This window comes from Natrix helvetica, assembly GCF_964273705.1.
Source record: "Natrix helvetica genome assembly, chromosome: 3".
NCBI lineage: Eukaryota > Metazoa > Chordata > Lepidosauria > Squamata > Natricidae > Natrix > Natrix helvetica.
In genome coordinates, this window is record NC_138549.1 from 116,813,848 (window position 1) to 116,827,039 (window position 13,192).

General features: G+C 39.0%; 1 protein-coding gene across 4 annotated transcripts in view; it reads left to right on the forward strand.

Moving 5' to 3' along the window:
- The first annotated feature begins 550 nt into the window (after positions 1-550).
- Positions 551-13,192, forward strand: part of AKR1A1 (aldo-keto reductase family 1 member A1) — a 29,952-nt gene continuing 17,310 nt past the window's right edge. Inside the window, exons 1-3 of one of the 4 annotated variants that reach the window (XM_081949226.1) lie at positions 551-703; positions 10,271-10,366; positions 11,853-11,972. In XM_081949226.1, the coding sequence (XP_081805352.1) occupies positions 10,277-10,366; positions 11,853-11,972 (210 nt within the window). In that variant the 5' untranslated portion in view covers positions 551-703; positions 10,271-10,276. Of the gene's footprint in view, positions 704-733; positions 766-10,270; positions 10,367-11,852; positions 11,973-13,192 lie in introns of those variants that run through there. The other 3 variants (XM_081949227.1, XM_081949229.1, XM_081949228.1) reach the window with 3 other exon arrangements.

The following is a 13,192-nucleotide window of genomic DNA, read 5'->3' on the forward strand; positions in this document are numbered from 1 at the left end:
TACCACTCCAGTGAAATGGTTGTCTAGTCTATTTTTGAAAACCTCCAGTGATGGAGGGCCCACAATTCTGGGAGGCAAGCTATTATATTAATTGTTCTCACTGTCAGAAATATTTCTCCTTACTTCTAGGTTGAATCTCTCTTTAACAAACTTCTACCCATTGTATCTTGCCCAGTGCCCAGGTTCTTTGGAGAATAAATCATTCCCCTCTTCTCTGTGACAGCCTCTCAAGTATTGGAAGAGGGTTATCATACCCCCCCCACCTCTTCGATAGGCTAGATTGAATCTAGATATACCTAGCTCTCTCAACCGTTCATCAGACGATTTAGCCTCTTTTCTGCACACTTTTTGAAGTCTCGGCATCTTTTTTGCATCGTAGTGAACCGAACTGCATTTAAACTTATTATACAACAAACGTGCCCATTTTATATATGCCCAAAAGCCGATCAAGTCAGAGGCATTTTTCTGCAATAAATTGAGCAGCCGGGGTCTAATGAGATTGGTTTCTGCTGCCGGTAACTTGCGAAATAAGGGAAATACGGTACCCCGCAAGCTCACGTGGCTTGGAAAAGTCAGAAAGACTGAGGAATGCTCGGTTAAATTTTAAACCCGGAAACGGAAACATTAAAGTCAAAGGCGAGGGTGCGTTTTTTTAAATTTTATTTTCTTTTGCATTCCAGAGAAGGACTAGAAGTGGCGAGCGGTGAGTGAGCTGTTGTGACTTTCCCGAAGCTAATCTCCTTTGTCTGGATTTACGTCAGTCTGGTTTGTGCAGAGTCAGGGGGTGGGGTGAAACGTGTGGCTGAACTGGCGGGTATGGAGGGAAATCTCCACTCCAAATAACGGGGAAAGAATTAAATTTAGCGGGGAATAGTAAGAGAATATTAGAAAATGAATCACAATGCGTGCCTTTATGTATTTCAAACTGCAGGTTTAGTCGTATGCCTTAGTGGAAAGTGGAAAAAGTTTACTTTTTCCAAGTAAAGTGTGTAAGATAGCGGTACCACTTAGACTTGCATACTGCTTCACAGTGCTTTACAGCCCTTTCTAAGCGGTTTACAGAGTCAACATATGGCCCCCAACAATCTGGGTCCTCATTTGACCCACCTTGGAAGGATAAGTCCTATCCATATTTTCTTGGACACCATTTAAGTGATAGGATTTATTTCTCAGACTATTTCTGCTTCTGGCTGGACCAAGAAGCTGATGACTTTGTTCCCAGGATCATAAAAAAAAACCTTGAATATATTTCATACAGATCACAATCAGGATTTATTGTTCTCCCAGCATACATCTATGCTGATGTATGTTCGGTATTACAGAGTATTTCCTTGTACAAAAATATCATAGGAAGCCGCTTTTATAACAGCTGTATAGAATTTCAGTATGTGCAACCTACACACACACACACACACACACACACACACAGAGTTGTAGACTGCAGTTGTAGAAGTTGAGACTGCAGAAGTATCTCCACCATCAAGTTGATACCATACTAGCTCTTAGCAATCACACAGATAGACTTTTCCTATGATAGTCTGTCCCTGTTGGTCTTCTAATGGTACACCTATCACTGCTGCAATTGTGTCTCTCTACCTTGTTACAGGGTCCTCCTCTTCTATTTTCTTCCACCTTTCTCAGCATTGAAGTCTTCTCTAGAGATCTAAATCTTTGCATAATATTTCCAGAGCAGGAAAATTGGAACTTGGCCATTTGTGCCTCAAGTGGGATTTTTGTTTGGTTTATTTATTTATTTTGTTTGTTTGTTTGCTGACTACAGTATTATCAGCAGTCTTCCCCAAAACTAAATTCATTATTTCTCTTATTCTGTTTCTTCAAAATCCAACCTTCACTTCCAAAGGAAAGGATAGTAGTTTCTTATCTTAATACTGAAGCTAATTGGACAAGTAATACAATCTAATTTTAATAGTAGCTGTGAAACAATTGTTCTTGCTTGAAGATATTAGAATATATTTTGTGGTGGATATGCGATCAAACATAGTGCGTTATGCCTTCAGCTTTTGTTTGCTTCCTCTTCAGTATTGCTTCCTTTTGTTTTGTCTAAAAATGAAAAGGATCCTAACTAAAATGCATACATCAGTAAGCTGTATCTCTTTGAAGATGGCAAACACATAGTTTAATATGTAGTTTGAAAGGGTATAAATAAAGGAAATGGGCTCTTCACATCTTTGAATGTTTGTACAGTTTGCAGTTTATGTTAGCTTTCCTTATTTGCTGTATCAGATATATTATTTTTATTACAAATTTAATAATAGAAGTAGAGAGATTATTTAAATTCCATTCTAATTTTATTAATGTGCATTATCCACCCAACTCCAATGGACTCTAGTTGTATATAGGTAGTATTTCATTGAGAATATATTATTATTTAAATACCATCCAACTTCCAATGACCCTGGGAACATTAAAATTGTTAAAATATTTTAAAACCAACAACAATAGAAAACACACACAACCAAACAGAAGAACAATGATGGCAAAGAAAATAAATAGTTCTGCGGAAAACTTTTATAGCTGATCTTAGCAAAAACTGAGGATGTTGCATAGTTGGGAGCTCTTGAAACATAATTTCCTCTTATGATTAAGCTTATAAAACAACTTTTTAGATCACTGCAGGATGTTCCTCTTGGAAACAAAATGTTCTTCATAAGCCAGTAAAGAGTTAAAAAAAAAGAATAGTTACCCATCTTCCGTTTTCCATTGCCTGAGAAATGAGGATGTCAGCAAGAAAAGGAGAAGAATTCTTTGGACTTTAAACTCTTGGCACAGTTCAGTTTTCAACAGACATCAGGATGATAGATAGATAGATAGATGATAGATAGATATGTTGGAAGAAATGTCCTTCTGGGTTCGGCTCCAAGTGGGGAAAAAGACACTGGAGACATGGAGGCTGCTTGGAAAGATGGTTTTAATGTTGGACAGAACCACATGGCCTGAGTCCTGAACAGAAAATGTGATCACATGCTTCAATGTTGGTGGAGAAGAAGAGAAGGGAAGAGAAGGGCTTGCAGGGATTTTTATAATCTGTTCTGCCCCACCTATCTGTTTCCTGTTCCTGTGTAAGAAATGTATTCTGATTGGTTGCCAGACTCACATGGGCCCATGCAGGGGCAACCCTCTAGGCTGTTTTGAATTCAGGTTTGATTGAGTTCAGATGCCATGTGGTCAGTTGAGTAAAGGCTTATTATCCTGCCTTAATCCCATCACAGCTGAAGAGGAGAACTCTTTATTATGTAAAGTGGACTAGCTTGGCCTTCTTAATGGCCCATTGACAAAAGTGGGGATGGGCAGGAAGCTGTAGGAATTTAGTGTTTAAAATGTGTTTCTCCCTTTTTCACATCCAGGAAAATATAATATTCTGCCTTTTCAATATTTCCTAGGATATTTCATTTTTCTGGGAGAGGGCTAGGTGATAACTTCCTACAATCCCTCCTTTTTTTTTTCAAAAAAATGTGAGTGGAACGCACATGTTTTTGACAAAAGATAAAATTGGTCAGATCAGGGAAACTTAATTTTTCTGATGGAAAAGCATTGAAAGAGACAGCAGAAGGATCCCTTCAGTGGCTCCCAGAGAGCTTTCAACCATGAAGGTCTTAGCAACCAGGGCACAATTTCTGGAAAGAAATTTACAATATCCAATTTACCATGCCAATTATTTTCAGGTGTTTGATATCACTTTCTGTGAGCTTCCAGACTACAAGCAAGCAGAAGTCCCAAAAAAACTTCACAGCCATTGAAGGATTCTTCCTTTTAAAGAAGTACAGGCTGCCCATTTCCAAGGGATTTCTTTAACTTGCCCTGGCTCCTATTTTAGTGAGGCCAAATTGAGTTTAGCTAGTGTGCAATACAAGCTATTTAGTATTTTTTTTAAAAGTTACACACAATGAGCCCTGGGATTCCTCCTCCTGAGACCACCAATGCAACATGTCCTGCTTTACTGGGCAACATCATTTTTTTGGGGGGGGAGGGGGAGTCACTGTCAGGGTTTGAGTTTTGAAGATCCTTTCTGCTACTCTTCAAGTGGGGGAATTGCCTGAGGGGAACTTCCCTTCCCCCATGGGATTAAAAGGGAGATATCTGCTTTTGTGCAAGGGCAAAATCAACCTAGGAAAAGCTTTGTGGAGTTAAGTCAAGGAGATAGTTTCAATCTAGTTCTGAATGGAGCCTCTCTCTCTCCCTCTCTCTTTGTGTGTGTGTGTGTGTGTGTAGCTGCTTCTACAATACAGAAAATACAGACATTTTGGACAAAATTTCCCTCCCACCAGCCAGAAATCTAAGGTGTTCAGAACTTGCTGTGCTAGCCATTCTCAAATACAATTCTTACATGAATACATTAAACTGATTACAATATAAATGAGGCAAGGAAGAAAGCATAATAAATTTCTGTGAATGAAACAGAGAAAGAAAACTTATCAAATTCCACCCTCCCCATAATCTTTTCAGCAGTCTTCTGGGAATTGAAAAGTCTTTTGGTCTTTACTTCTTCATCTCCTTCAGGGTTCTTTCATGTCTGCTAGGGTGGCATGCTTGGTTTGGTGGTAAGGCTGGTCAGTCAGTCTTGGCAGTCTGTCCCAGGCTTGGCTAAGTTTTTTTTCCTCATGTCAGGTTTTATCAGGAGGCAATCACCAGCAGCAAATTGGAGAGTTATGGTTTGAGCTAGCAGTCCTTTGTTTCTGAAGAGTACAATCTTCTAGGGCTGAAAGACATGAGAACAAGGTTCCCTCCCCCACAGAAAAGGCATTGTTGGAGGATTAGAGGTAAGGGAGGAGCGTGGGGGGGGGGGTAGATAGCTTGCAGGCAGAGTTTGAAAAAAATAAAACCATTAGTTACTAAGCAGATAAACAGATAAACATTATGGGGATATCACAGATGAGAAATGGGGTCTGGATTCACATGCTCCAGGAAAGAAATGGACAGGTAAAATCATTTAGACACACAATAAATGCAAGGATGAAACTTTTCTTGCAAACATTTCCTGGGTTGTTACTTTAAGGTATAGGCAAGGAAGGAAGGAAAAAAATATATATATCTTTACTCTGTTTCTGCTGGCCAGAACAGACACAAAGTAAAGACCCTTCCCAGTTTCAGTTAGTTTTCTAGGCCCAACAAACTGAGCAAAGGCAATTTCTGCCAGTTTACTCCTTTCTTTCTTTGAACACTTTAAAATTCTTGTCTTTTGGATTGGAGACATCTTAGTTACAATTACCTTGAGACATACACACACAGAGACAAAGAGGGGATAACAAAACTCATGAATTTCACAAACAAAATCATTCCCACCAGTTAAATTGGGGAAGGCACAAATCTTAACAAAGAAAAACCACGTGGTTACATAGAAGACAGAGAAAGAGACAGACAAGAGAAAAAAAAAAGAAATCCCACCATTTCCTTTTAAGTACCTTTTCAGCCAAATTAGTTTTTCCTGTATCATCTTTCAGCAAAGCCCATTTTCTACAATCTGCTCTTTTTTTTTCTTCATTCCGGCCAGGACGGGCATTTGCTTTTCGTCCCAGGCCCCCAACAACTCCCCTAGGGGGGTTTCCATGGCTACCCTCGAGCTACCGCTTCCCATGATCCCATTTAGATGTGGGTTCACTTCATCCTAGCCGGGTTTGCCACTTCGTATTTCCCCACTTTACTTTCGCGTCCTTAGAGGACCTTTCGCGCCCTTTTGAAGGGACTTTCTCTGTTTGCCCTTCGGAGGGTCTTATTGGTGCCCTTCGGAGGGACTTTTCTGGGGGTGCCCTTCGGAGGGACTTTTGACGCGTTCCTCACCGCGGGAACCTTCTCTCGATTCGCGCCCTTTCACGCAGGGACTTTTCTTACAGTTTCAAGTCTTGGGGAAAGAGACCCGGAGGACCAGCCGCACAGTGACCCAGGAGGGGTGCTGTCGGAGCGGGTATGCGTACCTCCATTTTTCTCACTAACTTTCTTATGGGCTTTAGCTTTTTTTTTCTCTCACAGGACAAAAACAGCAGCAACAACAAAAAATAAAAAATCCATTCACTTTTCCATCCATTTTCACACACACTAGTCACACACAGGCAGGCATACACACATTTCCCATGCTTTAAAATTAAATTTTAGAGAATTAAAATTTAGAGGTACTCACCTTCTTTCCAGGCAGCCTTTGAGCTCAAACTCAAAACCCCTTTAAAGCCTAGATCCAAATGGCTAAGGCCAAGATAAAGTCCACCCACAGACTCAATGGGGTCTGTGCCGGCATGGGAGGCTTACCTGGGCCATATCCATTTGTTAGGCTAGCTTGGAGTCCCATCTGGGGGGTGCCAATTGTTGGGAGAAATGTCCTTCTGGTGGACAGGACCACATGGCCTGAGTCCTGAACAGAAAATGTGATCACATGCTTCAATGTTGGTGGAGAAGAAGAGAAGGGAAGAGAAGGGCTTGCAGGGATTTTTATAATCTGTTCTGCCCCACCTATCTGTTTCCTGTTCCTGTGTAAGAAATGTATTCTGATTGGTTGCCAGACTCACATGGGCCCATGCAGGGGCAACCCTCTAGGCTGTTTTGAATTCAGGTTTGATTGAGTTCAGATGCCATGTGGTCAGTTGAGTAAAGGCTTATTATCCTGCCTTAATCCCATCACAGCTGAAGAGGAGAACTCTTTATTATGTAAAGTGGACTAGCTTGGCCTTCTTAATGGCCCATTGACAAAAGTGGGGATGGGCAGGAAGCTGTAGGAATTTAGTGTTTAAAATGTGTTTCTCCCTTTTTCACATCCAGGAAAATATAATATTCTGCCTTTTCAATATTTCCTAGGATATTTCATTTTTCTGGGAGAGGGCTAGGTGATAACTTCCTACAGATAGATAGATAGATAGATAGATAGATAGATAGATAGATAGATAGATAGATAGAGAGAGAGAGAGAGAGAGAGAGAGAGAGAGAGAGAGAGAGAGAGAGAGAGAGAGAGAGAGAGAGAGAGACAGACAGACAGACAGATTTATTTATTTTTAGGGAATGTTGTATTGAAAGCAGCAAGTATTCCATATTGGAAGGTCCTACATGAAACATCTGGATATGCTTGTCAGATATCAGATCCTATCATATGACTGGTCAATGGCCTTTAGTATCTCTTGTGGAAATGTACCTTTTTGTTCTAGCATTTTGAATGCCACCTGGCACCCTTAATCACGGTACCCTACTGGATTGTCTGTGAAGGTTGGGATTTCAGGGCACTGTGTTACAATCACTGCACTCCTACCTAAGCAGGGGGTTCCACTAAATTATCATAGGGGAACACTGCTTGAATCCATGACCACTCCCTTGTGGTGTGTACTTTCCCCCACCCTATGGTATTTCACATATATGAAAGTTTGCTTCAAGGTACAGTGCAGTGGTGGGTTTCAGTTTTTTTAGAACGTCTTCTGTAGGTGTGGCCTGCTTTGTGGGAGTGGCTTGCCGGCCATATGACTGGGTGGGAGTGGCTTGCCAGCCATGTGGCTGGGTGGGCGTAGCCAACTTGTAAAATGTGGTGAAACTCACTTAACAACGCTCTTGCTTAGCAACCAAAATGTTGGCTCAGAAACTCTGGCATTTGAAGCAGGCAAGTCTTAAAGCTGCCAAGTTACAAGACCCTTGCACCCCTAACCCTTTAGAAAAAAAACCCCAGGGGTGTTCAAACTTGACAGCTTTAAGACCTTAAGACTTGTGGAATTCTCCCAGAATTCCTTCTCTCGCGCTTCATCTTGATGATGTGCGGACGGGCGCAGGGAGGGAGCTAGAACCGGTTCTAAACAGCACTGTAGATTTGTGGAACCTCTTCTATAGAAGAGGTTAGAACTGGCAGGAACCCACCCCTGGTACAGTGCTATCAGTAAGCTGACAATTTCTACATTTCCACACCAGCCTATGCTGGATCACGTTTTGACAGCTGAACTGGAGGCTGTCAAGTTCTAGATAGTGCAAAACAAGATTAAATTAAATCCACTTGTCCAGGTTGCTTGCCATCAATAAGGCTACAGTAAGACTCTTTCTGCAATGACTCTCTCTTCAAAGGAATAATTTATAATCCTCCTTAGCTCCTCATCCAGCTGTTGCCACTTTTGTTATAGCTGATGTGCCAATTTTAGACCTGGGATGCCTTGTACACAATGATGTGTTCCCTAATCACCATGTGATTATTGGACAACTGCAACATGTTTTACAGGTAGTCCTTTATTTATGATCGGCTTTACAAGTTACAATGGAAAATGGACTGTCAGTGAGAAGTAACACCCGATGCACTGATATAAAACTTTCCCAGGCTAAACTTATGTTTTATCAATGGTTGACATATTCTTTTTCAGGACTCTTCCATATTTCTCTACAGGTTAGAATCTCCAAAATAGATATGTATTTTTAATGTTCAGTTACCTGATGCAGTTTAGAAAGTTGAGATGACTTTTTCTTATTATAATCTGACATGCGTGGATTATGTGTTTTATTAGTATAAAATATATGTGTGGTTTCTTAGGCATTCCGTCCAATGGCAAACAGCATAAAAATCTTATTTTGGTAGTGTTGCTTTTATCCACATTCCCCTGTTAGAGGGTTTCATAGAATTTCTTTGAAGTAGTTGTTTGGAGTCTCTCAGAATTTAGCTCTTCTATGCACTTTACTAGACTGGGATGAAAAAAAGATGCTTGTAATTGTTTGCTTCCTCACAGAGAGACTTTTAGCAGTACTCATAGTTGTTCCCTCGTATTTGAATTGGAGAAATACTGATGGAGAACCTTTTTGGCACTAAGTGCCCAAACCGGAATGTATGTGCATGAAGGTGCATAGCCCGGAGCACCGGAAACACGAAGACCAGCTGATTGTCATGTGCATGCCTGTTTTTTGGCTGTTTTTCGGGCTGTTTTCAGGCTGTTTTCCGGCTCCTGCAAAGACCAGCTGGCCAGTGCGCTGGAAACCAGAAGAGCAGCTGGCAACGGTGCGCGTGCCCACAGAGATGGCTTAGAGATAGGTTCGCCATCACAGTTCTAAGATGTTCTGTTTTGGAGGCTGATTAATTATTTCTGTAGCACTTCCATATTTTTGGTAATTTAGAAAAAAAAAGGTTCACAGATCTTTACCTATGGAATTTATATAATTTAAAGGTGGATATAAGGAAACAATTTCAAAAAAGGATGAGGGAAATAAAAGCAGGGGTAAATAAGATCCTTTTATTCCAGCTTCCAATAAAATCACTTCAAGAATAACTTCTAGAGTCAAAGTTTATGTTGCGCTCTTAGAATGTTCAGAGTTTGTTCCTAGAAGAATAACTGGTTGTGGAAAAGTATTACAACACCATACCGTTAAACATAATCATTTGTTTTGCCAAGAATAGTTCACAAGGTTGTGTAGGAACTTGCACTAAGAATTAACCTATAGACTGCTCGTCTACAAATTACCTGCAATCTAGAAGCATGCACACAAAAAAATCTTAAGTTCTTAATATGAAACAAAATATCCCTGTTCAAAACAAACACATTATATTTGGCCATTTTTGTGCATAGCTCAAGAACCAAACAAAGCAGCACAATTTTTGCATTTGGTGAGTTGAAAACTCAGTAATTTGTCAATACACATTCACTTAATAAGCACTGCAAGGCTCATTCACTGGTTAGTCAGTGAACAAAGTTTAATGTTTCCTACTGTGCTGTGAAAATGGCAAGGCAAGACAAAGGTGTTTGCAACCAAATGTAAAATACAGCCCTATTTGTTTGAAAATACTTTTTCCTCTCTGTAGGCTTAAAAAAGTAATAGAATGTGGTTCTAAACAATAAAAAGTGTCTGCATGCATATAAACAAAAATTAATTCACATTAAAATTACATAATACAAATAACCTGTCCCAAAAGTTCCCTGAGTTATACAAAAGACATTTTTGCATTTATTGTTCTCCTTGTTTCTGAGAACAAGGTATGTTTGTTCAGGTAGACCACTGAAGCTGTTACATTGGTTGTTTTAGTAGGCTATTCCTTTATTTTGTAATGTTGTTAAGTATGTTGTTTCACTCCATTTTATTCAGATATTATTTATTTTTATGCTTTTGGTTGTTCTTTTAAAATTGTTGCCCTTGATAGAGTATAAAATGAATGCACTGAATATTAACTAAAATGTTGGTGTAATACATCACTTCATCCAATTATTATTTCCTTAAATTGAATGGCATTATCAACAGTACAAATGCAGTCAAATCTACAGGTTTTCTGTTTTGCACAGTTAAACAATTTGAATCTAAACTATCATTACATTTTGTTTAGATAAAGATGTCTTTTGAATGCAACTATGCTTTGCTTCACACTGGACAAAGAATGCCTTTTGTTGGATTAGGTACTTGGAAGAGTGATGCTGGACAAGTAAGTAGTTCACTATTAAGTTGAGGGAAGTTAGGTAAAGACGAAGAATACCGGTAGCTCCATCTCTATACATATTACTACACCTCAGATTTTTTTAAAAAAACCAAGTGAACTTCCATATCGATTCATATTGCCCAATATTTTCTTTCTTTTAATACTGCAAAGCCAATTGAAAGGGTGAAAGTTAACCAATTTCCTTTAGCCAACCGTTAGAACTTAGTATACACTGGTTTTTCTAGGATCACTGTTTTTGTGATGGTCCAAGATTGATATCCAGCCAAAGGAACAAATGTACCAAATTATGACTAAAAGTGAAATATGACCAATCCAAAATAATTTAGCATAATTTGTAGCTAGAAGAAATTTAAAGCCAGAGTCAATATTGTATAGTTGTTTGAGAATGCATCAACTCTGCATTTATAAACTAGTCTGAATAGCTAAATGACAGACAGGTTTCCACACATAAAACCTTATATCTGTTTTTCATATGAGCTCTACTTAGTTAAGTAAGTCTCTGTTTAAAAGAGAATGGGAATTTCCTATTTTTCTGTCTTTAAGATATAGGTAAGGTAAAAGTAAGAGTTTTCTGTCTTTGTAATAAATCTTTTTAAAATTATTGTTATTTAAATATTTAATATTATTTCAGAACTCCGTTTATGTTCAGAAACATATCTGCTAAATTCAGCTTTCTAGCAATAGTGCAGTGAATAGAAATCAAGGCAAGATATTACTGTGTGAAGCAGAGAGCACTGAAATATAATAAGAAACCAAAGTAGGGTTACAGAGCACGGCTGGAGGGAAGGAAATTTGCAGAATCAAGGTTACAGAATCAAGCTATTATTCAATCTATCTGCAGCAAGTAGCAACCCACTTTGGCGGGTCTTGAAAAAGCTAAGGAGTGGGATGTAATATTTGAATGGAAGAACATGTAAAAATTCCAGTCGTGGGAAGTTTTAAAAACCACTGCCCCAGTGTCACCAAGAAAACCTGCATTCATGAAACCATCAGAAGCCAAACTCAATTCAACAGGGATCTTTTTACATGATTGAACAAGAGATTTCCTAGTGCCATTTTCTGATTCTCACAATTTGCAGCTATTTATCAAGGCAAAAAAGCTGGTGAAATAATCAGATGCACGGCAATATTGTAGATGTGGAAAACCTGTTAAAATAAATGACATCGTTTTTTGTCAAAAAACAGAAATAATACGCATTTCTAAGAGGCTGCTTTCTGTGGCAATTCTGACTATTGTGCTTACATAGTAATCTCCAAGGAAAGCACCAATTCTCCTGAGAATACAGTGAGAGTTACAGGTTTTTTCCCCTTCTGTCATTCTTTTGTCTTTCTTCTGGGTATGCCCCACCCTGTACAACGTATCTTAAACAACTCTTTTATTTGTCTTATCGTTACTTATTAAATTAGAGTAGCCTTTGGAATATGCTTCCTCTTGCTCTAATCCACTGTTCTTTTCATTTTTCGGTTCTAGGTAAAAGAGGCTGTAAAGTATGCCCTTAGTGTGGGCTACCACCACATTGACTGTGCTACAGCTTATAGCAACGAAGCAGAAATAGGTGAAGCTTTCCAGGAGACTGTTGGGGCTGACAAGGTAAAATAAAGAAATTCTCTGGGTTCCTGTTAAAAAGGAAAGGCGGAAACGCCAGCTATGCAAAGCCATGTCTATTTCATATTGCTTCCACTTACTGAACAATTGTAATTACCTCTCTTTATGTACCATCATGTGGCAATCAAAAGAAATGGTCTGCTGTGATTCTGTGTTGTAAATTCCTCCTGGTTCTGTTTATTTAATGTTCTGCCCCTCCTGAGGTCTTCACAAGAAACACTTTATAAGAGAAGCTATAGTTAGTTATCTATGGAGAGGAAGTTTTATTATATAGTGACCAGAAAGTGAAAGCCAGGATTGTATTCATAATAGAGAGGGCACAAAAAGATCTATTAATCAGTAAACAATCTTAGAATTTAGAACGAATCAGAAATATATCATAAACTGATGAAGTATGTCCTATTTTCTGCTTTGGACATGTATCTTATATAATCGGCATACAGGTATCCCTCAATCTGTATCAATTCCTCTGATTGTGGGAAGCTAGCAGGAAGTTGCCTCACTTAATGCCTGTGGAATTTAGTTAACAACAGCAGCTGGGACAACAGGTAGTCCTCAACCTACGACCACAATTGAGCCCAAAATTTATGTTGCTGAGTGAGAACTTTGTTAAGTGAGTTTTGCCCCATTTTACGACTTTTGTTAACAGTTAACACAGTTGTTAAGTGAATCACTGCAGTTGTTAAATTGGTAACACGGTTGTTAAAGTGAATCGAGTTTTCCCCATTGACTTTGCTTGTCAAAAGGTTGCCAAAAGGGATCACATGACCCCAGGACACTGAAACCATCATAAAGGTGAGTCAGCTGTCAAGCATGCAAATGTAAATCACATGACCATGGGGTTGCTGAAATGGTCCTAAGTGTGAAAAATGGTCATTTCACTTTTTTCAGTGCTGTTGTAACTTCAAACAGTCATTAAGTGAATTGTTGTAAGTCGAGGGCTACCTGTACAGGTATTGCTGTTGCGAAGTAATGCAAACTGGATTGCGTAGCAATTGAAATTCTGGTCCCAATTGCAGTCATAAGTTGAAGACTACCTGTATTCTTTTTTATGGTACCAACAAACCACAAGATACCCACAATTTTCTACAAAGTATTATATTTTGATATCTCTGTAGATAAAATGCATGTAGCATACAAATGAGAAGGTGGCAAAATGTATTTATATATTTGTCATATTGGTGTGTTGCATGTTTCTGACAAAA